Here is a 26,937-nt window from a genome sequence, read left to right on the forward strand (position 1 = left end):
CAACAACAATAAGTATTCAAGCTAGCAAATTACAGTCTCATGGTGGAAAATGTTTATGAAGAAACATTTCTCCTCCAATGCTATTTTGCAAGTCGTATTTTGTGTGTGCGTGATTTTTTACCGTAGCCTCTGTGAGCGAAGACGCTCTTTGATTGCAGCGAAGAAGAAAAAGACGCTCTCTGATTGGCTAACCCTAACCCTAACTCTAAGAATAACCACGTCGAAAGAATGCCTAAGCATAACCACTTTGAAAGAGGGCCTAAGCATAACCACTTCGAAAGAATGCCTAAGCATAACCACTTCGAAAGAATGCCTAAGCATAACCACTTCGAAAGAATGCCTAAGCATAACCACTTCGAAAGAATGCCTAAGCATAACCACTTCAAAAGAATGCCTAAGCATAACCACTTCGAAAGAATGCCTAAGCATAACCACTTCGAAAGAATGCCTAAGCATAACCACTTCGAAAGAATGCCTAAGCATAACCACTTCGAAAGAATGCCTAAGCATAACCACTTCGAAAGAGGGCCTAAGCATAACCACTTCGAAAGAGGGCCTAAGCATAACCACTTCGAAAGAATGCCTAAGCATAACCACGTCGAAAGAATGCCTAAGCATAACCACTTCGAAAGAGGGCCTAAGCATAACGACTTCGAAAGAATGCCTAAGCATAACCACTTCGAAAGAATGCCTAAGCATAACCACTTCGAAAGAATGCCTAAGCATAACCACTTCGAAAGAGGGCCTAAGCATAACCACACCGAAAGAATGCCTAAGCATAACCACTTCGAAAGAATGCCTAAGCATAACCACTTTGAAAGAGGGCCTAAGCATAACCACACCGAAAGAATGCCTAAGCATAACCACTTCGAAAGAATGCCTAAGCATAACCACTTTGAAAGAGGGCCTAAGCATAACCACACCGAAAGAATGCCTAAGCATAACCACTTCAAAAGAATGCCTAAGTATAACCACTTCGAAAGAATGCCTAAGCATAACCACTTCGAAATAATGCCTAAGCATAACCACTTCGAAAGAATGCCTAAGCATAACCACTTCGAAAGAATGCCTAAGCATAACCACTTCGAAAGAGGGCCTAAGCATAACCACTTCAAAAGAATGCCTAAGCATAACCACTTCGAAAGAGGGCCTAAGCATAACCACTTCGAAAGAATGCCTAAGCATAACCACTTCGAAGCAGAGAATATATGTACAAGGCGGAAAAGACCCTTCGGAGCTAAACCAATCAGAGAGGGTATTTTCTTCTTCGCTGTATGCGGCCTAGCCAATCAGAGAGCGTCGTCGGAAACAGAGGCTACGGAAAAAAATCACGCTGCACAAGTGGGTCCTACCATACGTCCCTCCTGCACAGTGCTAACATAGTGTGGAGAGAGAGAGAGAGAGAGAGAGAGAGAGAGAGAGAGAGAGAGAGAGAGAGAGGGGTCTGGCTATGTGATGAAGAGTCTGGATGTTTAGACTCACAGTCGCGGTCGGCATCCTGCATGCGAGAGTCCTCCTCCGAGAGGTAGTTCTGCAGGTTCTTCAGCACCTGGATCTTCAGGTTGATCGAGCTCTTCCTGTCGGACAGGATGTCGTTGTACAGAGACTTCACGTCCTGCACAAACATCAGCTCCGGGTGCATAATGAACTGGAACCCTGGAGAGGGACAATGGAGAGGCAGAACATTTATTCATTTAATAATACACTTTATTTGTATAGCACGTTTCATACAGAAACTGCAGCTCAAAGTGCTTCACAAGAGAAAAAAGACTGAGCACATAAAGTGCAGACATATAAAATCAGTTTTATAATAATTTTTATTTAACCAAAATTATTAAAATGACGGCCTGGCAAGAGGGTAAAAAGATAAACGTACCTAGACCGATGATGGCCTTGGTCTGGACCTCCTCGTCTTCATGCTTGGTGAAGTACAGTAGAAGCTCCAACACTTTGTCCTTGATAATCACCTAGGAGATACCGTAAGGAGACGAGCAGTGGTGAATTAATCAAAGAATATCAAGCAAAAATAAATAAATTCCAATAATAAAAAAGTATAATAAAGTCAAGCCCCCCCCCCCCCCCCCCCCCCACACAGTTCTTCACACCGAGGCTGAAAGGTCTGCCTGTGTGTTTACCTTGTTTGTACCCTTGAACTCCTCCTGGTCGAAGTCAAAGTGTCGACACAGCGCCCCCACAGTGAACAGGGAGCGCAGCAGGGCAGGTTTATTAGCAGCTTGAGCAGAGCTGTTGGGCTCCTCCTGGGGCTGCGTCTTCATCTTGGTCAGAGCGCCTGCAGAGCAACACACACACACAGTGAGAAGCTACGTCTCTAGCTTGGACAGAGCAACACACACACACACAGTTGTGACACACACACTGTGGTGATGAAAGCTGAGCTCCTGCATCACCACACCCCATCCAGAGCTCTAAGGTCTGCTGACCAGCTGCTGCTGGAGGTGCCTATAGGACCAGGCTCAAAACCAGGGGAGACAGAGCCTTCACTGCTGCTGCCCCTCGGCTCTGGAACAGCCTCCCCCACATAAGATCTGTCCAGAGCCTAGAGGCTTTTAAATCACTGCTCAAAACGCACCTCTTTTCCAGGGCCTTTGACCAGAGTTAGCCTGCCACTTTTGCTGTTTTTATCAAATGTCTTGTCTCTTTTATATTGCACCTTGTTCTTGTTTTTCTTAATTGTACAGTACCTTTTCTGTAATTTTGGTGTATTTTTTGTTTACTTATTACTGTAGTGTATGTGTTTTTATCATGTACCTGTGAAGCACTTTGGTTTGGCTTTAGTCATTTGTAAATGTGCTATAGAAATAAAGATGACTCGACTCGACAGTGAGAAGCTACATCTTCAGCTTGTTCAGAGCAACACACACACACACACACACACACACACACACACACACACACAGTGAGAAGCTATGTCTCTAGCTTGGTCAGAGCAACACACACACACACACACACAGTGAGAAGCTACCGAAAGAACATATCCACCGCCGTCGTCTCTACACTAGGTTTATATAAGGAAGCAGAGTTTGTTTCTGTCACCCAGCCATTTAACAGTAATCTGTTCTGTTTCATGTATTACATACCATGTCATTTTATTTGGTTGTTTGTTTGATGCATGTTTTAATTACCGTAATTTTCGGACTATAAGGCGCACCTGAATATAAGCCGCAGCAGCTAAATTGAATGATGTGTACATATATAAGCCGCACTGGACTATACGCTGCAGGTGTTTTAATGTTTAATTACCATGTAAGGGTTCGTGCACAGAGGGGATTGTCGTGAAAGAGATGGCTGGTGATCGTGGATGTTTTGACACTCCTCCACGCTGTCAGGATCCACTCGCAAACTTGAGCGAAAGTTGCTTTTCGCATGCGACCAGTTTTGGTGAATGATTTATCGCCGCTAGTCGTCCACGCCTCCCACTGAACGCGTAGTGCCACTTTGAACGCACGATTGACACTGATGTCAAGTGGCTGCAGATGCTTCGTTGTGCCCCCAGGAATCACAGCTGGAATTGAGTTTGTGCTCTTGATGGCTGCTCTCACAGACTCTGTTATATGGGCCCTCATGCTGTCCAAAACGAGCAAAGCTTTTTTTTGGCGAAAGAATCCTCCAGGGCGCTTGACGTAGCACTCAATTCAGCCACTCCTTCATTACGCTGTCTGTCTGACCAGCCATAGAGCCCATAGAGTTAAAGGTGGTGGACTGTAACCTGTAAAATCCATAGATTTAGGAGGTCCCCTAGTGGTTGTTAGCTGTAAAAATCCATAGATTAGTTCTTTGATTTGTTCTTAATTTACCTGCCTGGTAGAATAAAGGTTATATAAATAAAGTCTTACCGTAGTAGCGATTGAAACAAGCCCAGACAAACTTGTAGTTGTGTGTGACCCTGTTCACGACGGCTCCCAGGCAGCTCACACAGTGTTGGACAACCTGCGAGGAGAGATGCCGAAATCGTAAAGTTACATTAATATAGCGTAAAGCTAACTGAACATGTATCGCCTCCTATATTTCCTGAGAAACCAGAGGTTGCAAAACTAGACTGACCGTCATGCCGTATTTGATGATGAGCTTCATCAGGTCCTCCTCTATGGTCGTGAGGAAGGTCTCACTGGGATGCTCCATCAGAGGAACCACCAGCTCCAGGATCTTGGCCACGTTGCAGATCACCATGAAGTCACTCTGGGTCTGAGAGGAGAGGAAACGCACAGAGATGATGATGACTGCTATACGCACGGCCCCCGAAGCCCGGCTGGAACATATGAACCGAGGTCCCACCCTGGTCCTCGTGTAAAAGATCCATAACGTTCCATGAGCACGTTGTAGCGTTTTGAACGTGTTGGCTTTCATCTCAGAAAAGCTCTAAATTGATGAACAGTTACAATTGGTTTCCACTACAGTTGGGCTTGCTGTGGAAAATTGGCAATATAATATAGCTGAGAGTGATTTAATGCAAGTAATATATACGAGTTGTAGGGCTGTCAAAATGAATGTTTTAACTCTGGAGATTAATTTAAATTTATTAAAGCATTAAAATAAATCAATCTAGATTAATTTATGGAGTGAAAAATCTTCAATCTTAGAGCCACGGATATAAGAAAGAGGTCTAGCTGAGTCAATGTTGATGGTTTTGTTGAACATTTGTATTTCACAGGAGAGAAACTGTATTCAAAGAAAGCTATTAAAATAGTCTTTGAATCTAAATATACTTTCTTTGTGTTGATTTTACAATAATTCCATGATTTTACTCAAGTAAATATCTGTTCAAGCTTCGGTCTTAAGTATAAAAAAAAAAAAAAAAAAGCTATTTTTAATCTAGATTAATTACAGAAAATTGTGAGATTAATTACCGTAGTTAATTTTTTTTATCTATTGACAGCACTATGTAAAACACATGCTGGTATATTCCTGTAAAGTGACCCATTTGAAAAAGTTCCACGAAACGACTTCCCTGGAAAATCTCATCACAAAAGAAGTCATTGTAGATATTCCACGACCAGCCGAAATACTTAAGATATAAATCCATAATGCCGTCAAACAGCGACCTCTAGGCAAAAGAGCCCCGCTTGGTACTGCGCTTTGTTTACTCTTTTGTTTTGGTCTGACGTGTGGGTTGAAGTTTAGTAACTCATTATACTGTGAGTTTCTCCAGACCCCTCTTGGCAGAGCCTGAGGTGTGGCCAGCAGGAGCAACCCCCCCACCCCCATACCCACTGAAGTCCAATCCAATTAGACAAAAACCGCAAACAAAGCGCAGTACCGTGTTGTCATCTTTCGCCTAGAGGTTACAGCTTGAATCACAGATTCTACCCAAAAAAAAATTTTTTTTTGAACGCTTTGATGATAAACTCTTGTGCTTTCAGTGGCCCACCACTAGATGGCCCTAGAGCTCTACAAATGAGTCGGTTGCTTCTTGAATTCACCCTGTCAGCATATTCCCCCAGTGCAAGAGTGTGTCAAATTCAAACGGATATGCAAAAGACTTACGTTGCACTTGGTGGTCAGATAAGGCTGCATGGTCATTGCATGTTTGACCATTAGCTGAGCCCTTATCTTGCTGAACAGGTAGAGGGTGGTGATGCAGGACACCAAGCGGCCAGAGTTCACACCTTTGTTCTCACAGTCTGAAACACAAACACAGAACACCAACCACTGTAAGCAGCAAAATCACAAGTAGGGGGAGAGAGAGAGAGAGACAGAGACAGAGACGGAGAGAGAGACAGAGACAGAGGGAGAGGGAGAGGGAGAGAGAGGGAGAGAGACAGAGACAGAGACAGAGACAGAGAGAGAGAGAGAGAGACAGAGAGAGAGAGAGAGAGAGAGAGAGAGAGAGAGAGAGAGAGAGAGAGAACTTGATACAAAACTTCCCAAATAGCATGAAATATTTTTTTTCTTTTACCAGAAAGAGACTCTTCGTATTTCAGCATGTGTTCCACTAGATTGTCCACCAACTGAACGCAGGCCTTCCTGGCTGGTTTATAAGACGCAGTCTCTTCAGTCTTCAGCAGCTGAAGAGTCAAAGACGTGGTGAGAAAACATACAAAGCAGGAACGCACACATTACAGATATAGGAAAGCAGAAACTCTTTTGAGATTTTAGAAAATGCAAAACGTTTAAAATTTTATAATTATACAGTAGATAGGCCATAGATAACGGTAACATGTAACAACTGATTATATGATCAGGGTGAGGGATGTGCTAGAAGACTGTAACTTTCTTTGTGTTTATTTTTTTTTTAATTTTTTTCTTTTCTTTTGGGTTTTGTATTTTATTTTTTTATTGTTATTTATTATTATTTCATATATGATATATATATTTTTTTGTTTTGTTTTGTTTTTATGGTTGGTTTTCCTACCCTTTTAGTTTTAAATCACAATGATGTGATGTAGAAAACATATAAAAAGACGGTATGAAAAATGTGTAGTTTTGTTTTTGTATCATATGATGTGGAAAACATGTAAAAAGATTGTATGAATAATGGAAAATTCAATAAAAAAAAAGTTTAAATAAAAATTAAAATAAAAAAATGTAAAGCGTGATGTAAGCGGAGACGACGAGCTTAGCGTAGTAGAGAGACTCACGTTTTGGAGCAGCGCCTCAAACCAGTCATAGCCCGTGTCTTTGCACGCCAACACCTGCGAGATAAGAATCAGAGAATGACAGAAGATTCCGATTACGACGGTGAAACAGGCCAAACACTTTCCCGTTCGAACTGTTATGTTCAGTTCTTTAGTCCCCACTCTCACACACACACCAGTATTACAGTACATCCTGTCCATTGTATACAGACGGAGTGAGGATTATTTGGTACTCGCTCGCCTCTACACCAACATCTAAGTATATCTAGGCCAGGACAGCGTCCCAGCTTGCTTGCATATAGCAGGGCGGCAGATAATCGAACTATAACGGAAGGAATCTCTCTGCGCCTGTACATCCATCCTCACCATCCTTTGCATATGCCGATAACCGTCCATCCGATCGACTTGACACTGGGCGCGTGTATCGCCGAGGACCAGAGGGAGTGCCGCGTCGAGCGCAAAAAGTCGATTGGATGAGCGGTTCTCGAGGGTCAGCCCCGTTCCAAACGGGCACTGCACTAGCGTCATACAATTTCCAATGTACTTGTGCGAGTTTGCTCATATTCACGTAAACTCGTCAACGTGAAATCGCATACCAAGCGCACCTCTGCGTTTGCTGTATTATTACATATAATATAGTCTAGTAAGATTTAATGAACATGTTTCTAGAGGACACGCTTGGACCGCCGGCTCTCACCACGTCTGTGATGTTGAGGATCTTCCTGGTCATGGCGTCTTTGTCGTGATTGGGCGTCGGGGTGAACCACAGCTTCTGGAACGTCTCGTTCACCAGTTTCTACGGAGGGCAAAGGTCGAAACATGGTAAACGGACTGCATTTATACAACAGCTTTTAGCCAAAGCGCTTTACAACTCATTCACTCACATTCACACACCGACGGCGGAGGCGAACCATGCAAGGTGCCGACATGCTCATCAGGAGCAGTTAGGGGTTAAGTGTCTTGCTCAAGGACAGGAGGAGCTGGAATCGAACTGGGAACCTTCCGATTACCAGGCGACTGCTCTACCTCCTGAGCCACTGTCGTCCCACATGTTGCCCTACAACATGTCTTCCGTCTGTAGAAATAACTAGCGTGTCTGGATCAGAAGAGGCATCGGCTGGAAACACACACACACCTTGATCCCCTCCTCGTCGTTAACTCTTCGGATCATCTTCACGCACATCTCCGTGATCTTCTGGAAGTCGGGCTGCTCCAGGCAGATGTCCCTCAGGATCTTGATGACCCTCTTCCGCACGCTGATGCCCGTGTCCTGCAGAGAGAGGGGGACGGAGGAGGAGGTCACTTTAAGATCACTTTTTCCCCCCTGCATGTTGTGTCATATGCACCTGTATATATAGTCAATTACCGGCATACAATGGAATGTATATTTATTAAACGGTTAACCTGACCAATGAAATGAAGAGTAATGAAATGAGAAGGGTGCTGAAGATGGCAGACTAAGTTACGGTTCACTGATGAGTAGTAGGGGGTTTCTTTAAACTTTACACCTTTAATGAGTACTAGCAGATTCACTTTCCATTAATTTGTCAAATGGCCTGCAGTTCTCCCTGTGACCTTTAGGTGGCAGTGTGGAGAGGGAGGATTTTACCTCAGCTGAACTCTTACACTTAGAGTGAACTTTCAGCTGGAAGCGTCCCTGGTCTTAAAAGCCCCCCCCCCCCCCCCCCCGCTCTGTCACGGGTTCCCACCCGTTACTCACAGTGCAGCTCAGTTTTATTTATTTTTTTATTATAATAAAAGAAAAAAAAACAGCCACATACTCCAGGTGTCCTCCAGGTGTCCAAATTGAACACTTTTGTTTACACTTGTTTACGTACTTGACTTTTTATTTTATACTTATTTTATACTTTTTTTTTTATTTATTTTTTATACTATTTTTATCTAGCACACTCTCAGAAGCAAAACAGAAAGAAGCATTTCATATAAAAGTATTCTGTATTTTTGTGTGACAACTAATAAAGAAACTTGAAACTTGAGGTGTGGCGTGCGGTGTTTACCAGTATCCTCTCGATGAGCATGTCGTAGTACTGCTCCGTGAGCTGCGGCCTGCTCAGCACGAAGCGCCCCAGCAGCTCCACCGCGGCCTCGCGCACGCTGGTCGAGTTGTCCATCAGGCGGCCGTGGACGCCGCGCTGCATGTCCGACTGAGGAGGAGGAGGAGGAGGAGGAGACGCGTCAAGGGCAGAAGCAGATGTGATCTAAACAGCTATGAAAGTGTTACGGGTCGGGGGGAGGGGGGGTGCGTGCACGGTGTCGAGTTGGCAGACTCACCCGGGCCAGGATACTAGGATCCACAGCCACCACCTCAGACAGACACTTCATGGCTTTGGTTCTGACCGCGATCGCACTTTCGCCCAGCACTCTCAGGATCTGCAGGGGGAGGGGAGGGCAGACGGGGAAAGGAATGAATTACATTAGATTCAAATGTATGGTCATCGTACAGATCAAGTACAGCACAACTAAAAGAAGTTTGGCATCCGACCAGAGTGCAAATGTAACAGTAAAGTGCAACAGTAATATACAATGTACGGGTGATTACGCTGGGAATAAGACATATAAATGAGTACTACTGAGTATAGTGCTAATCAGATGTATGTACAGAGTTGTAGTATTAATATGTACAGTGATACAGGTATAAAGACAACTATGGTAGTAAGTCATACTAGCCAGCAGTGTAACTAGTAAGAGTAGGTAAGGGATATGTACAGATATAGATCTAGTATCTACAGATATGTAAAAAGGATTATATGTGATAATAATTAAGACATTAGTAATAGAATCATAAATCATAAACTCGCAGCACAGTAATCTCCTGCTCTTGGATACGTTGAACCATCTCTCTTACCTGTGTTAAATAAATATCAAAGCTCTGCGCGAACGGCCTCATAGAGGCCAAATATCGGACGATTAGACAGGAGTCCTCATAGTCCACAGTGTCAGAGTTCATCCTGAAAGGAAGTCAGACAGACTGTTTAAACACTCAGAGAGAGAGGGCACCACAGCAGCAGGGATGCACTGACGCCACTTACTTGATGACCACTGCTGCCCATATAGACTCAAGAGTCCTGAACTTAGTTTCAACCAACACTGGGTATCAATCTGATCCACAAGCTTTACATAACAGTATAGATTTAGAACATTTGTTTGGAGTCATTGGACAAAAAAAATGTATGACATATCAATGTTCTCCTTTCGAGACCTGTAACACGCTTCCATTTGTCAAAAATGTAGAGAATCTATTTGACATAATTGATACGGCTGTTGGTATTGGATCTTATATCAAATACCCAGTTTTAGTCTGATATCGGCCGGATATCCAATTCGGTTGTTAAGTCGTGACGTATGGACCTTCCAAGCTATCCAGGCTAGCTCCGTGGTGGGAGTCGAGCTGGTCAGACTAGAGGTGATGGCAGAGAGGGGGATGAGAAGGAAGCTGGCTGCTATCCTGGAGAATCCCTCAGTCCCACCCCCTCTACGACGAACTAGTCAAGATGAGAAGCACGTTCAGTCACAGACTCATACACCCCCCCCCCCCCCCCCCCGTCGACTAATCGAAAAACAATTATATACAAACAAAAAAAAATTAAAAAAAATTATTTATTTTTTGCACTACCCATCTTTGTGAAAGTGGCTTCTCAGCTCTGGTCCAGCTGAAGACAGAGCAGAGGAACAGATTGGACATTGAGCATGACCTCAGAGTTGCTTGAGACTCTTGTCAGGACCAAACAACATTCCCAGTTATCCCATTAGTTCCCCCAAACTTACTGTCGGTCTGTTATGTTAAGCTAAGAAGTCTTCAGCTGGCTGGACCAGAGCTGAAAAGCCACTTTCACAAAGATAGGTAGTGCAAAAAAAAAAAAAAAAAAATTATAATATTTTTTTTTAATGACTAATCGACGCAACAATTTCTCGTCGACTAATCGTTGCAGCCCTACTTGTTATATTGTTTACACTGCTTGTTTTTACTACCTGCACCTCCCCTCCCCCTCGCTGCTATGATGCCATGAATAAAGGAATATCTTATCTTATCTTATCAATAAACAGTTTCCGGGGCCAAGCTTCCTGCATTGGCTGAGGCTCTGGTCTTTTTACACACGCCTCAGTGCTGTGTCCCTTGTTGTCTTAATAGATCTGAGTCATACCGTTTGAGGGAACATGCTCCTAGTATCTCCCGGACATAAATATACGTCACACGTGGCATCAGACTTAACAACCGAATCTCAAACCCACTCTCTTTTCTCGATCCTCCACAGTTGCTTTCGACAAGGATGGAGAACAGGGGGCGGGTTTTTAAATAGGTCCATACGGTTAGCGGTGCATCCCTAGGCAACAGTAAACGTGAACAACAGTGCGAGCGACGCCCACCTCAGTGTCTGGAACTGCGACGGTGCCGTCCTGATGATCTTGCGGAGGTACTTCTTCCGGGCCTCGGCCCTCTGCATGATGTCCCCGGTGGACTCGACATCCTTGGTGTGCCGCTGGCCTTCTGACGAGTCTTCACCCTTCTTGTTCTGACTCTTCATGGCCTTTTCCATCTCAGTCGTAGTGTCCCTGAACCACTGGGCGATGTAGAACTTCCTGGAGAACTGGAGGACGACACGAACCAATGTTAAGAGAATGCTGTTAACAATCCATCACATCACTATATACAGAGACTTAAAATATACATTACTAAAAGGCTTGGAACTTACCAAGGCGAGGTGCTATATACCTTTCAGGTTTTTGTCTTTTTTTGTGTGTCCGACTCTGAACCACTAAAACCTGCACAGACTACAACGTTTGACATATATCATGCCAGTTAGGGTACCTTGTGTATACTGCACCTTGTATATACTGTTTACTTTAATCTTTGTATATATATATATTTGGATTCAAATATATATTATACTTTATTGCCTATATTTATTGTAATGTATAATATAACCGATGAACCCTCATCTGCACCTTTGTTTACACAGTTTATTTTTCTCATATTTCTATATTCAGATAAAGTTTTATTGCCTATATTCATGTCTTTCTACTATTACCCTGCCCATACGTGTACCTCCCCCATACTGCTATGATCTGCCTGAATTTCCCCAATGGATCAATAAAGTAATATCTTATCTTATCTTATTTGGAAGGTTTTCTCTGAATTCCGTCTTGAAATTCTACAACTCTATAGCTTTCAATGGCCAGTATCCTTGTTGGAATGGTCGCTACTCAAACCTATCTCTGGGTACTATATACCAAGACTTGAAACATTCACACCATGTTGTCCAAGCAAAAAGATCATCTTAATAATCTCTGCAGGTCGGTGTGTGCAACAGAAACACAGTCAGGGTCAGTCTCTGTTTTCATTCAGGTAGTCCAACAGAAACACTCACCACTAGAGACAGAAACACTCACCACTAGAGACAGAAACACTCACCACTAGAGACAGAAACACTCACCACTAGAGACAGAAACACTCACCACTAGAACACTCACCACTAGAGACAGAAACACTCACCACTAGAGACAGAAACACTCTCCACTAGAGACAGAAACACTCACCAGTAGAGACAGAAACACTCACCACTAGAGACAGAAACACTCACCACTAGAGACAGAAACACTCACCACTAGAGACAGAAACATTCACCACTAGAGACAGAAACACTCACCACTAGAGACAGGTCAGTCTCCGTGTTTTCATTCAGGTAGTCCAACAGAAACACTCACCACTAGAGACAGAAACACTCACGACTAGAGACAGAAACACTCACCACTAGAGACGTGTCATTCTCCGTGTTTTCATTCAGGTAGTCCAACAGGGCCTTCTGCAGCTGCTGGGTCTCATCATTGCCAGGGGTCTGGGTTGAGATCAATAAAGCAGGGGAATTACAGAGGGCGGTTCAGAGATAAACAACAGTACACTTACAGGAAACACCCCGGCAGAGTGCCTTCAGACGGTGCTGTGAATAACGCTCTCTCACCTCCTGGAGGATGCGGTCGATGGAGCGCTGGTCCATCTTGCTGGTGACGGCGTCTTTGCGCAGACGAGAAGCGACGGTGCCCAGGTAGTCCAGCGACGCCACCCTGAGCGCCATCTCAGTCTGCTTGTTACTGAACTGGTGCACCTGGGGCGGAGGAAGGAAAGGGCAACTTTCAAACGATCGGCAGCGGAGTCGACGCCTGGCGTCTAGGGCTGTCTTAAAATACTTCGAAGCTTCGTTCGATGGGCATGGGATTCGAATATGAAAAAAAAAATTATAATTAAAAAATATATATATATATTAAAAAAAGAAATCTTGCAAAATCAACTCTGGCTCTCTTTGTTAGATGAGGTCGGACTCGGCACTGACAGATTTGTGTTCATTGTGCAGCTTTTATAAAGCCTCAAATGACGGCTTACAATATTTCATGAAAGCAAAGTGTTTTGTTTGTCTAAGATTTAAAAAGGTTTAAACTTTACAGCACTGACAACGGCAATGTAATTTTTTTTATTTATTATTTATTATTTATAAATGTTTTATCTTGAAGCTTCAAATTAAAATCGAATCTCGGCCCCGAAGCTTCGAATTCCAAAAAAGATTCGAAGGTCAGCCCTACTGGCGTCACTGACATTAGCCATGGACTTGTAGCCAGGCAGTAACGGACTGCACTGATATGGTTTCTCAAGGCCAATACCAATATTGATTGTTCGAAACATACCACATAATGAAGTGGTATAAAATGTATTCTGTATGTACAGTTGAGTTGTAGTATCAATATGTACAGTGATACAGGTATAAATTAAAGAGAAATTCACACTATTTCCTCTTTAAACTAAAGTCCTTGCCAGTGTTGTTCTTTTGTTCACTTAGCAAAACGAAACTGTATGAAAAGGTCAGAAGATACTGGACTGAGTGGGCGGTCAGGTGGCGTAGCGGAGATTGCGTTCGTCACCAACACCGGAGATGCTGGATTCGCCTGTTCGAATCCAGCTCACAGCTCCGGGGTTGTCACCAGCTTGGCTGGCCGTTCACACTAATACAATTGGCAGTATTAGAGGGTGGGAAAGCTGGCGGGGTGGGTCCAGGTCGTTGTAAACAGCGACTCCTACAGTTCGGTCGGGGCGCCTGCTCAGCGCGGATAGGATCTAAGGGGGGTAGTGTGATCCTTCCACACGTTACACCCTCTCAGTGAGAGTCCGCACTGCCAGGTGAAAAGAAGCGGTTGATTGGCTAGACGTGTGTCGGAGGAAGCACGTGGTAGCCTCCACTCTCCCAGACCGACTGTGGGGGGTAAGTGCGCAGCGACCAGGAAGGGGATTGGGAATTGGCATAACGACTAACATTGGGATGGGAGAAAATCGGAGGAAAAAGGAGGGGGGGAAAGATCAAGAAAAAAAAAAGAAAAAAAGAAAAGAAGATACTGGACTGATACCGATACCAATCGCCTGTTGTACGTTATGGGTGCAACAGACGATCGATGACCGTCACCGGTTCCTCGAGTGAAGGGTGCTACTCACCAGCAGCCGGCCCAGGAGGCTCAGCAGCAGTTCAGCGGCCGGCCACTCAGGCTTGTTCACCGTCGACAGCAGGTCCTGGATGAAGTTCTCAAACAGTGGCCGGTAGTCTTCCTCGCCCTGTTTAGTGCCACACCTGGCGGCGAAACAAGTGTTCCATGAGGGTGGTTTCACTTTCACTCTGTATCAACTTCACTACATGATGGCATTCTAGTGCAGTGGTTCTAGTATGTTCTCCTACATAGAGTACAAGATTATGATTTTTATTTCCCCATTGCAGGAGGTTTCATTCGATTAATGATTGGAGGGCTTTAGACTTCAAAATGCAATTATTTCACAAGAGAACACATCTATACCACATATGATAGGGCTTTAGACTTCAAAATGCTATTATTTCACAAGAGAACACATCTATACCAAAGATTATAGGGCTTTATACTTCCGAAATGCATTATTCCACAATAAAAAAAAGCACCTATACCAAAGATCATAGGGCTTTAGACTTCAGAAATGCATTACTATGTGCATAACAGTTGCACACGTACACAAAGGCCTGCTGCTAACACATAGCTGCCTCCTGATGCGTTCTGATTGGGAAGGGCGTTGTCGAATTCGGTTTAAGGATTTGAAAATATTTCCCAGATCTGCCCAAAATGCAGCCTTTAATGTTATTTACTGGCCAAGATTCTCTGATTGATGAGGGTCGATGCAATCATTGCTAAATGAATTTCGAGCATGAATGTCTTTTTGAAAACTCCCACGGAAAGATGACAGTCAACACACTGAAGAATTGAATGATGAATCGAGGCAAAAAGGTCATTTTGCAATCAATGCCAGGCAAAGGGTTCTCAGGCTTGAGAAAGCAACGTAGAAACTAAATCTTACTTCTTGAGGAAGACCGATAGGAAGTTCTGAGCCGTCCTCATGGCAGTCTCGTAGGAGTTTGTGATCAGAACATCTTGATCCACCTGCGAATACAGAACAGATGTAGAACAGACGTGAGAAACAACCTCTACCAATCAAAACCTTTTTTTTCTTTTTTTTTAATTGGTCAAACGTGTCACGAATTGACCCGTGTCAAGCCCCGCCCCCTTGTCTTGATCCTCCAATCCCGACGGTTGCTTCCCTCGGGCAAAACAAAGTATCGCAAAACTAAAAAAATAAGTTTTGTCAGAGGGAAGCAACAGTCGTGGATTGGAGGATAGAGTAAAGAGGGGGCGGGGCTTGAGATCAGGTCAATCCTCTGGCGCACACCTTCTTCTTCCTGCTTCCTGCGTCATGCTCGTCCTCCATGTCCGTCTCACAGGGGAGGTGCACCACACATTGGATCAGCTGGAGCACCAGCGCTGTGACCATCTGGATGTACATGGGCTCTCCGTCCGTGTCGCTGCTGTTCAGCCTGGGAGGACAAGACGCACGTAGCACCCTTAGGGTCATTCATCAAACAGGAGAACATGACGGTGCAGAACCTGCGCTACAGTGCAGAACCCGCGCTACAGTGCAACTTGTAAACCTGCCGTCCGGTTATGAATATTTAAGAGAATACCAAGTAGCCGGCAGGCACATGCAGAGGGGGGGGCTTTGGGTGCCCCTGTGCCCCTTGATGACCAAAGTGTCCTATATTTGGCAAGGATTTTTATTAAAAAGATGTATTATAATTATAAATTTGGCAATGCCCATGGTCCTCATCAAGAATAATTTGACCAATTAATAATATTATAAATAAAAATAAATATTTGAATGCCCGTCTGTCTGAGGTTTTCTGTTATGTTTCGCGACGTAACATATACACATGTAAGATTCCGTGTTACATTCTCAGAATATTGGTTGCTAATGCTATAGTTTGGCTGGTTACGTTACACTGTATAATAATGCAGGACCTGTTGCGGAGGTCTTTATTCGGCAGTTGGTAGTTGGTGTTCTAACATTTTGATACATGTGCCCTTTTTTACATTTTAGCACCTGCCCCTCTAAAGGTCTCTGCACGGCCCTGAAGTAGCGTGTTGAAATATTGTGTACTTGGGAGTTAGGGCTGTGGGAGGTGAGCTGTATTTAAAAAGAAAAGGGACAACTATAACTATATAATAACTATAATCTATTCAATTGTATCCATTATACATAGAAATGTCAGATTGCAGCTGTATTTCTGAAGATTATACAATGGAAATTGAACGAGAACAGACCATTTAAAATGAAGTAGCACCATGACAACTGTGTTACAAGAAAGAAAGAAAAAAAGACACTGTAATTTGAGCTGGAAAAATAAACTAGCCAAATTGTGATATGCCATTTTGCCCTACTGGGAGTAGATCTCACGTCAACCTAGCTTACCTCAGTCAGAAATCTTCTGTGTTACCATCTTGGTTCTTAGTACTGTATACACATGTGGTTAAAACATTATCAGTCCATTTTTGACCGAAATAAATTCAAATCTCTTGGCTGATTGTTGACCCGTCCACCGAGACATTTGACTGGGTACTAAAATCTGCTGCAGGTGTGGTTACCTGAAGTTCCTGAGGCTGCGTTTACTGGTGGGCAGTCTGGCCAGGGAGGTGAAGATCTCCTCCAGGATGAGCTGCCTGTGCTTCTCGTAGCGAGAGAACACCTGGAGAGGAGCAGAAGGAAGAACAAGATCTCACAATATATACAACAAAAAAAGTCTCTTGGAGCCATGGCATGTAATAAAACACACATCTGAAGCAGATGCAAACATGATTTAAACAATTGTAAGACAGAATCAGGATTTAAAGGTGCAAACACATCCGCAGAGCTTTTAGAAAGGTGCAGAATAGATTGATTAAACAATATTATTCATTAACACTATGATCGCCGGGGACGAGTTAAGACGTCATTCCTAGCCATGCTCATTCTGCCGAAGACGCTGTAACTCGTCTTTGATGTCAATATTTCAAAAATCTGTCATCGAAATCATATTTCCTTTCCGGAGCCCTGAGACACACTGCAAAGCTCCACTCAACTCTCTAGCGGTTCAAGAGCGCCATCTGGTGGCCGATCGGCAGATCGCCAACCGGAAATGAGCCTTTGAACCGGAAGTGCTCATCCACATGTGGTCCGGGCACTCGCTATCGTTAGAGAGACTCCGTCTTGATACAGTGAACATCGATCGGTGCAAATAACTCGAAAAAACAACATGATTTGGACGTATATACTATTATACAACCTGGAAATGGATCGGGCATTTCTCCATCCCATAATAGAAAAAATTCTGTTCCACGCTCATCTGCCAGCGGCGCGAGGAAGCCACGGTAAGATTCAGCGTTATATTCTAACGTGTTCCATATAAACTGCTATGATGAACATATGACCCACGGACCTAACGCTGCCCACGGAATTATAAACGATCCCCCGCCCATCCGGTCATCATCTGGTTTATACGCAGTAACTTCTAGAACCACGTCCAGTTGACATTTTTTATCTCGCGCCGATTGCTATCAAACTGTATTTCATCATCAATATAATGCATTTGGAGCTATAAATCAAGTTCTGGAGAAAGCTGCAGAAAACGATAAAAACATACTTATACTTTAGACCATATTTTAGTATGAATATGTGAATGAAAAAGTTTAACGTTGCTACACCCTGAACAATACATATAGGACATTGAATGGGCCATAATAATGGCAATTTAGCAATAGAATTTTAAAAGTTATAGCCCTGCAAAGAAGGGGAACTTCTCCATAGACAAATAGAGCTGGCGAGGGATGGTAAATTATGAATTTAACCCATGGCGATTAAAGTGTTAATGTTTGCAGGTCCAAAATTAATGTTGTTGTTTACATATTGCAGGCATGTATCGCCTCCCTACTTCCCATTTCCATGCGTGGAATGCAAATGATTGGATAAATGACTATCAGGTGCATTCCATGCAGGGAAATGGGAAGTAGGGAGGGGATACATTCCTGCAACATGTAAACAACATTATTCATTGGATAAATGCGACAACAAGTACCTGAATGTTATCTATAGCACCTCTAAGGTTGTCGGGGGTTTGGCAAGACTTACCGCTGTCACTAGCTTGATGGCACATAACTGTAGTTCACTGACACCCTCCACAAAGAACGGCGTGATGCCCATGGAGGAAACCTGCGGGCGGGACACAAGGTAACCGGGTCAGTCAGGAATTCAATGGTCTGGATGAGGAGGGGTCATAGCAGCAGGGGTCAGAGTCTCACCTGGAGGATGGTGGTGTCAGTTTGCAGCTGGAGTTCGAGCAGTTCTGAGATGTTGCAGACGATGTCGCACACTTTGTTGTACAGCATGACTATAACCCTCTGTTTGTGTGTGGAACACTTTGCTCTCTTGGCCTTTGAGCTCATCAAGCCACCTTGGTGAACGGGAACCACAAGAAAGACAGGGAAAAAAAGACACAACAGAAGTTAAGCCGAAGACTAGAGCATGGAGAGCTCAACAGCAGTGGTTTTGAGTGGGACATTTAGTTCCAAGTAAATAACACTCGGAACTGAATTTGTAATGCGCCGTGTGTGGTTTTGCAGACCTGCCAATTGTCCCATCTCAAACACAGCCCCGTTTTCTTGATCCTCCGATCGCAACGGTTGCTTCCCTTTGTCAGAGGAAAGCAACAGTTTTCATTGGAGGATCAAGAAAGGAGGGCGGAGTTTGATATATATATTTAGTATCGCAACCAATTTGTTTCCACTGCTTTAGGCAATGAGGAAGCTCTTTGTTTAGATTCACAAACCCCTCTTACCGCACGAGAAAATCACAAGCTGTTCAGACGTGTCTAGATGAGGGGGTAGTTTCTTTGAACATGAGTCAAAGTGTTGTGCCTGTGAAGCGCCACTAGGGGCAGACTGTGAGAGAGTGAGCGAGTGAGTAACATTGTGGTTCTATGAGACGCTTTGCTTCTAAAAACTCCACCAAAGCCAGGAGGCGCTGAATGGGGTGGTTTGCTGATGTAGTGGAACCAGAGAGGTAATTTATGGGTGTTGGTCAGATCTCGATGGTTAATAGATTAGATTAGATGCAAATGTATGGTCATTATACAGCACAAGTACAGTGCTGTACAACGAAAAGAAGTTTGGCATCCAACCAGAGTAAATGAGTACTACTGAGTAATAGTGCTAATATGTGTATGTACAGAGTATGTATGTACAGAGTTGTAGTATTAATATGTACAGTGATACAGGTATAAAGACACTATGGTAGTAGTCATACTGGCAAGCAGCGTAACTAGTAAGAGTAGGTAAGGGACATGTACAGATATAGATATAGTATACAAATGTATTGTTAAAGCATTGCCAGTCAAATACAAATTCAGGTTTGGAAGTTGGTCTCGTCTCTCTGGCCATGAGAAGTCAAGTACCCTTCTCAGGCCATGGTTACACTGGGGGAAAACAGCAACGTTGTATTTTCTAATGATTACGTTTGCATGTCCAAGTTAAAAGGAAACGCCGTTTTGGCAGGAAAACTCGTTTTCCTAGTGGCAACACCGAAAGGGTGTTTTCGTTTTGGAAACTCGCAGACAACAGTGCCATGTAATTTGCGCGAGCCGGATACGGAGCCATTCTTGCACAACGCCCATGCGCAGTAGTAGACACCGATGCCAAATTCTCCCCTGGCTGGACCTATACAGGATATCAGCTGCGTCCTCCTCAGATTGCCTGTAGCTGCGGCTAAACTAAGCTTGTGTTGTCAAGTTATTGTTATAAGGAACCCAGTCCAAACTACAACAGTCTGCATCCCCTTAACAATTGTTTGTATTGAGCCGTATTGTATTGTACCCATTCTGCAATCTGTTGAATAACGTTTTCATCCATTCATTCTACTAGCATTAACGTTACTAGGTTAATGTACGATAGCCACAATGCTATACTGTTATAATGGCATATCCCAATCACGTTAGCACGTAAGCTAACAAAATCGGCGATCTTTTTGTGAGACTAAACTCTCCGCTCTTGGTGGTGAGGCAGAACACACAGTGAATGTACCCGTTTTTGTTTATTGCACTTTTGTTTCTTGCTGAAAAATAAATGCTATGTTGCTAAATGGCTCATGCGAGGTATTTAACACATTGGTCGCCAAAAACGACTTATGCCGTTTTTGCCCGCCATGCGTTGAACGGCAACAACGGCGTACGCCGTTTTTGGGATCAATATTTAATTTTTTCGCCATGGCATTCATAATTCATCCAGCCAACCTCCGGACTCCAGCGGGACCCTGTATGAGATTGCAACGCCTCAATACCGCCGCCTGGTGGATGGTCGGGCGAGTTACACTCTCGCCAAAACCGGAAGTGCCGATCGGTGCGTCGAGGAAATCCCTCCGGCAGTCACATCTTGTTACGGGACTCCAGTCCAGACAAACACTATAGTGGCATTTGGATCGCTTTCTAAACTTTATAATCGCTATGATTTCGGCGTTTATTGCGCCATACAAACCGGAAATGGATGTAGGAGATCGGCGTCAAATAATTGGGATCTTTCTCCTCCAGTCTCATCGGCGCACGGTAATTCAGCCCGATTGTTTATTCATTTCACTGCAAACCATCTGATCAACGTATCCACCCATAGTAAATAAAGCCGTTACTGACGATCAAGGAATTATAAACGACCCCCCCCCCCCCCACCCTTTCCTTCACGCATGATGAAGCATAATATATACCGATCATATACATTTGAATTTTTTAATATAGCGTGTATAGGAAAGAAACGCCAATCGATAATCTATATGCTTCAGGGCCTATAACTACTGTTTTTGGAATTACAGCAGAAAAGATTAAAAACATACTTAAATTCTCGACGCTAGTAACACAACAATGTATGAATGAAAAAATATAATGTTCCCACATCTTGAACGATAGATAATCGATGTTGAATGGGCCATAGTAATGTCAATATAGCAATTAGAGCTGCCGCGATAACCGCATTACCGCGGTATCGCTGTTGCATCACGCTCACCGCAGAGTTAGGCTGAATACCGCGTCACCGCTGTTTTTTATCATAATAATAAAGTTGGCTTGCGGCTTGCGGCTCTGCAGATATACCCTACTCGGTTCCAAGCGACCCTATTGGGTAGAAGTGGTACCAGAAAAGGCATGTGAAACATTGCAGACCACTGACTGGTCAGAAGAGAGACGCGTCACACTTTGTAGCCTCTGAACGAAAACAGAACGCCGCGCCGCCATCTTTACTGCCTCGCTAAGGATGCATTTCATTCAGGATTTGTTTGCGACAGAACCAAGTGCAATAAACAAAAAAGAATGGATTCACTGTGTATTCTGCCTTATTTATTGATGAAACAAAACCGACATCAACCCAATTTACCACCGAGCGGAGAGTTTAGTGTCACAACAAGATCGCTGATGTGTTAAGTTTGTTGTTGTTATTAGCCTAATGCTACCGTCAGCCGATATAAACGAGAGGTAACGTTAAACCCGGGTTTGCTTGGTAGAATACACAATGAGAGGTAACGTTAGCTTTGGCAGAATAGACGCAACGAGAGTCTGGTTAATGTTGTTATTGATTGATTGATTGATTGAAACTGTGTTAAACTCTGGCTTGCTGCAAGCCCTCGGACATCTATGCCCACGGAGCTTTCAGTGTACACAAGCGGCGCCGCCTGCGTCCCCACACGGAGTAGTACCTGGCTGCAGTGGAAAAGGAACGAAGTACCAGGTGCCTAAAGCGGGTCGAGTCGAGTAGGTACTATGCAGTGGAAAAGCGCCATTAGACTAGAGGCAGGCTATAAGAGTAGACTACTAAAAAAAAAAAAATGCATTCAAACTTTTTTTTTTTTGTGCGCACTGTGCGGTAATACCGCGGCGGTAGAAAATATTTCGCAAATTCGTGCGGTAAGGAAAATATCAATACCGCGGCAGCTCTAATAGCAATACAAATTTTAAAGTTATAGCCATGCAAAGAAGGTAAACATCTCCATAGGCTTTCAACGGTGGCAGACTGGCTATATTGATGGATATAACCCATGGTGTTAAAGATGGTGGCTTTGTTGTTTTTTAGCAGGAAGTGTAGTGACGCGTTCAACCTTTCTAATTTGTTGAAAATGGCCTTCATGTTTGAACTACATCGCCACCTACTGCTTTGGCATTGTACTACATGTATATACATCACTCTGTGCTCACGAGACAAAACGACGTCTAACTTGCCTGCCATTACGCAGCGTTCTGAAAAGCGAAATGAAAACGAATAGTTTTGGCCCTAATGTAACCGCAGCCTCAGTTCTGTGACCTTGCTCTGTGGGAAGGGGGGGTTGGGGGTGAATAACAAAGGCTGTTTGGGTCAAAGACAAAAGGCGGGGTGAGACAAAGGGTAGGGTGTGAGGGAAGACGAGGGGAAGGAGGAGGGGGGGGGAGGTGTTGAACAGAGACCTCGGAGGACACGCCCCCACACTGACCTCCGCGCTGGTCCACCCTGTAGACAGCGTCGTACTGGGGGTAGAGGGTGTTCTGCAGGTGGAACTTGGTGTACTGCAGCACGCTCTCGATGACGTCCTCGCTGTACACCACCTTGGGCATGCGCGGCGACGTCATGATGTTGAGCGCCGTCAGACAGGCGTCGGCCGACTTGGTCACACGCTCCATGATGAGGTTGCGCCACATACGCTCCTCGTCCTCCGCGTCGTTGCCCTGCGGGGAGAGATGGGACGCACCGTCAGAACTCGGCTCACTTCAATAAAGTGGTTTTGTTTGGAGGCACTGTAGTGATCCTCTTAAGGAAATTGTCTTTTTCACATGTACCACTCATGTGATTCCATGCAGCCTGGACATCTCAGCGAACTGATTTACAGCAGGTCATGTTAGGGGTTCACCGTCTTGTTCAAGATCAGTTCGATGGGGACAGACACGACGTGTCGTGTGGATAATTTACATTTCTAGCTGATGCTTTTATGCAAAGCGACTTACAGGTCGTGAACAACAAGTCAGCAGGAAGGGTACATCTCTGGCAGCTAAGTGTCAGTGGCAATAGTGTAGAACTTGAGTGTTAAAACTCCGAGTGCATAGTATAGACACATTAGCATGATAGGTAGTAATATAGGGAGTAACATAAATTAAATTGTGCATTTATATACCACTTCTATCCAAAGCGCTTTACAATTTGTTCCTCACATTCACCCATTCACTCACACATTCACATACCGACGGCGGAGGCAACCATGCGAGGTGCCGACCTGCTCATCTGGAGCTATTAGGGGTTAAGTGTCTTGCTCAAGGACACTTCGACACGCTGCCCGAGAGCTAGGGGTGGGGGTGAAAATCTATACATAGTAGTATCGCGATACTTCACGTGGCGATACTGTATCGATACAGGGACGCCAAGTATCGATATTTAATTATTCATATTTTTGTTTAATTATTATTATTTTTTGTATAAGGAAGTTGCATTGTTAATTTCAATATCTGTAATAGTACAGTAGTCCACACACACACACACACATGTGCATTCAGTTAAATTGGAATATGACTGTAATACAAACAGTTTAGTTTGTCAGGTAAATGCAACACAGATTACAGTGTTTACATCCGTCAGCTTGAGAAAATACCATGTTCTGCAATACAAATTATTGAAGTGAGATGAACAGAATGAACTTTATTTTATTAGATAAAACATGTTGACTTTTTTTTTTTTTAATCGCGATACTGTCGTATCGTGACGCAAGTATCGCGATAGTATCGTATCGTGAGGTCTCTGGCGATTTCCACCCCTACCGGGGGTGTGTCGAAGTATACGGTCAGCCCCAGTATATTAGTATATAGTAGATAGTTGAATGGTCATAATTAGGGATGTTAGATATTGGCTTTTTTACCGATACCGATATACCGATATTGTCCAACTCTTAATTTCCGATACCGATATATGCAGGGTCCCCCCCCCAAAAAACGGAATAATTTCAGGTAATTAACGTTACATATCTCTTGTTGTGGAATTAACACAACATTATGCATACTTTTGACAATAAATAAAATCTGAATTTGTTCTTACTTGCTTGCCTGGGTAAATAAAGGTTAAATAAATGTAAAAAAATAAATAATAATAATAATAATAAAAAAAAAAAAAAAATTAAACCGATACCGATAATTTCCGATATCACATTTTTATGCCAATATCGGATATCCCTAGTCATAATAGTAAAAAGATGTTTTGGTGACCTTCTGGTTAATATTCAACCTCTCAAGGCCAACTTGCCAGTAATAAAGTTATAAATAAAATAACAACAGGAGGCTGATGACACAGGCAGCACTTACGTGGTTCATCAACGTGGACAGTTTGGCTCCGTCCCTGATGTTCTTCTCCAGGATGTTCATCGTCTTCACTAATTTGTCAGCCGGAACCTGTGGACGAAACGGATGATGTGAAGGCGATTGATGATCCGGCTGTGAATGTGTCGTCTCTTTAACAGTAAGATCTACACAGAGTAGCTCGTGAAACATATAAGATGGGTTTCCTTTTCCGCTTTGCAAAACACGCTCTGCTGGAGTCACCACGCGATAACCCGCCGCAACACACGACTGACTCCTCAAGCTGTTCTGAGCTACAGCGCCGCCATGGAAATCCAGACGGAAAGTCCTTTCAAAGGAAAACGGTGTGTAAGCTTGGGCATACGTTGAATGTTTAGTAGGGCTGCAACGATTAGTCGACATAATCGACGATGTCGATTATAAAAAATCGTCGACGAGGAATTGTTGCGTCGATTAGTCATTAAAATTTAAAAAAAACTTATATAATTATTTTTTTTTGCACTACCTATCTTTGTGAAAGTGGCTTCTCAGCTCTGGTCCAGCCAGCTGAAGACTTCTTAGCTTAACATAACAGACCGACAGTAAGTTTGGGGGAACTAATGGGATAAGTTGGGATGTTGTTTGGTCCTGACAAGAGTCTCAAAGCAACTCTGAGGTCATGCTCAATGTCCAATCTGTTCCTCTGCTCTGTCTTCAGCTGGACCAGAGCTGAGAAGCCACTTTCACAAAGATAGGTAGTGCAAAAAAAAATGTATATATATAACTATATTTATTCTTTTATTTTTTATTTTTTATATACTTGTTTTTCGATTAGTCGACTAATCGAAAAAAATAATCGACAGATTAGTCGACTACCAAAATAGTCATTAGTTGCAGCCCTAATGTTTAGATTGCAAGTGAGGCTAAGAAATGTGCAAGATGTTGTAATTTGCCAAACACCAGATGTCAGGCTGCATCACAGGTTTTTCTTTTAGAAGTACAGTTATTTCTTTCAATAAATTGGTACATTTATATAGCAACTTTTATCCAAAGCACTTTACAATTTGTTCCTCACATTCACCCATTCACTCACACTCCGATGGCAGAGGCGATCATGCAAGAAGCCAACCTGTTGATCGGAAGCAGTTAGGGGTTAAGCGTCTTTCTCAAGGACACTTCGACACACGCTGACCGGGAATCGAACCAGGAACTTCTGTATTACCAGACAACTGCTTTACCTCCCGAGCCACTGTCGCCCCCAATAGTTGCAGGTATAGGTCACGTTTACAAAGCTGAGATAGTTTTTTGGACCTGGACTGATAGCAGAGCATGGTGTTATTTGGGAGTTTCAACTGTTAAAGAGACAATTAGCCATATTCACATGGCTGCCATGTTGCTCTTATTTCATGTTCACGTGGGAACAGGGTGGAAAGGAATCCCAACCCGAGTAGGATAAGAGAGCAAAATGGTCACTGTGTGAATGTGGTCCATGCTGCCCCATCTAACGGCAACCTCCAGGAACCATGAAGAGCAGAGAGAGCAGGACGTTGAGCAAGAGGTAAGTGATGAAAATAAACAGACTTTTTATAATATACTGTCATGTTCTTTGCCCGTTTGATAGGTTTTATGTTTGAAATTATTTGACATTCATTTGTGGGAGGAAACACTTTATTTTTAATTTTTTTTTATTGATCTTTTTCCCCCTCCTTTTTCCTCCGATTTTTCTCCCATCCCAATGTTAGTCGTTATGCCAATTCCCAATCCCCTTCCTGGTCGCTGCGCACTTACCCCCCACAGTCGGTCTGGGAGAGTGGAGGCTACCACGTGCTTCCTCCGACACACGTCCAGCCAATCAACCGCTTCTTTTCACCTGGCAGCGCGGACTCTCACTGAGAGGGTGTAACGTGTGGAAGGATCACACTACCCCCCTTAGATCCTATCGGCGCTGAGCAGGCGCCCCGACCGAACTGTAGGAGTCGCTGTTTACAACGACCCACCCACCCCCGCCAGCTTTCCCACCCTCTAATACAGCCAATTGTATTAGTATGAACGGCCAGCCAAGCTGGTGACAACGCCGGAGCTGTGAGCTGGATTCGAACAGGCGAATCCAGCGTCTCCGGTGTTGGTGACGAACGCAATCTCCGCTACGCCACCTGACCGCCCTGGGAGGAAACACTTTCTAAACGGCAGCACATCACAAGGTCGTTCTCAAATTGCTGGACACGACGATGACAGAAATAGGGTTTTGAAAAGGGATGTGGGGCCTTCCATGCAGAGAGTTTGTACAAGTTCTGCGGTGGGAACAGGTGAACTTGGGGCGAGAGGGTGCGACAGAAGCAGGGTGGACGCGGTGAGACGGCCGAGTGGGGGGTCCTTCTATACGACAGTCGGGAAACCCATCTATAATTACTGATTAGATTCAAATGTATTATTATTATTATACAGCACAAGGTTTGGCTGCCAACCAGAGTGCAAATGTAACAGTAAGTGCAATAGTAATATACGATGTACAGTTGATTAAACTGGGTATAAAATATATAAATGAGTGCTACCGAGTATAGTGCCATCAGATAATACAGTGATCAGGTATAAACTAGACACTATGGTAGTAAGTCATACTGGCCAGCAGCGTAACTAGT

General features: G+C 43.8%; 1 protein-coding gene across 2 annotated transcripts in view; it reads right to left on the minus strand.

Annotated features, from left to right (window-relative positions):
- The window catches only part of LOC311237375 (nipped-B-like protein B), an 80,463-nt gene that overhangs the window by 8,755 nt on the left and 44,771 nt on the right, over positions 1-26,937 (minus strand). For both annotated transcript variants that reach the window (XM_084325211.1, XM_084325210.1), the window contains exons 17-40: positions 24,326-24,412; positions 22,477-22,708; positions 18,279-18,430; positions 18,109-18,189; positions 16,590-16,690; positions 15,340-15,484; positions 14,971-15,053; positions 14,089-14,221; positions 12,572-12,715; positions 12,362-12,448; positions 10,980-11,200; positions 9,460-9,562; positions 8,886-8,984; positions 8,612-8,758; positions 7,729-7,863; positions 7,291-7,389; positions 6,597-6,650; positions 5,915-6,023; positions 5,503-5,639; positions 4,063-4,203; positions 3,855-3,948; positions 2,136-2,290; positions 1,877-1,967; positions 1,483-1,656 (exon numbers count right to left, since the gene is read on the minus strand). In XM_084325211.1, the coding sequence (XP_084181337.1) occupies positions 1,483-1,656; positions 1,877-1,967; positions 2,136-2,290; positions 3,855-3,948; positions 4,063-4,203; positions 5,503-5,639; positions 5,915-6,023; positions 6,597-6,650; positions 7,291-7,389; positions 7,729-7,863; positions 8,612-8,758; positions 8,886-8,984; positions 9,460-9,562; positions 10,980-11,200; positions 12,362-12,448; positions 12,572-12,715; positions 14,089-14,221; positions 14,971-15,053; positions 15,340-15,484; positions 16,590-16,690; positions 18,109-18,189; positions 18,279-18,430; positions 22,477-22,708; positions 24,326-24,412 (3,004 nt within the window). The remainder of the gene's footprint in view (positions 1-1,482; positions 1,657-1,876; positions 1,968-2,135; positions 2,291-3,854; positions 3,949-4,062; positions 4,204-5,502; positions 5,640-5,914; positions 6,024-6,596; positions 6,651-7,290; positions 7,390-7,728; positions 7,864-8,611; positions 8,759-8,885; positions 8,985-9,459; positions 9,563-10,979; positions 11,201-12,361; positions 12,449-12,571; positions 12,716-14,088; positions 14,222-14,970; positions 15,054-15,339; positions 15,485-16,589; positions 16,691-18,108; positions 18,190-18,278; positions 18,431-22,476; positions 22,709-24,325; positions 24,413-26,937) is intronic.

This window comes from Notolepis coatsorum (genome assembly GCF_963971535.1).
Source record: "Notolepis coatsorum genome assembly, chromosome: 11".
In the NCBI taxonomy this organism is placed as follows: Eukaryota; Metazoa; Chordata; class Actinopteri; order Aulopiformes; family Paralepididae; genus Notolepis; species Notolepis coatsorum.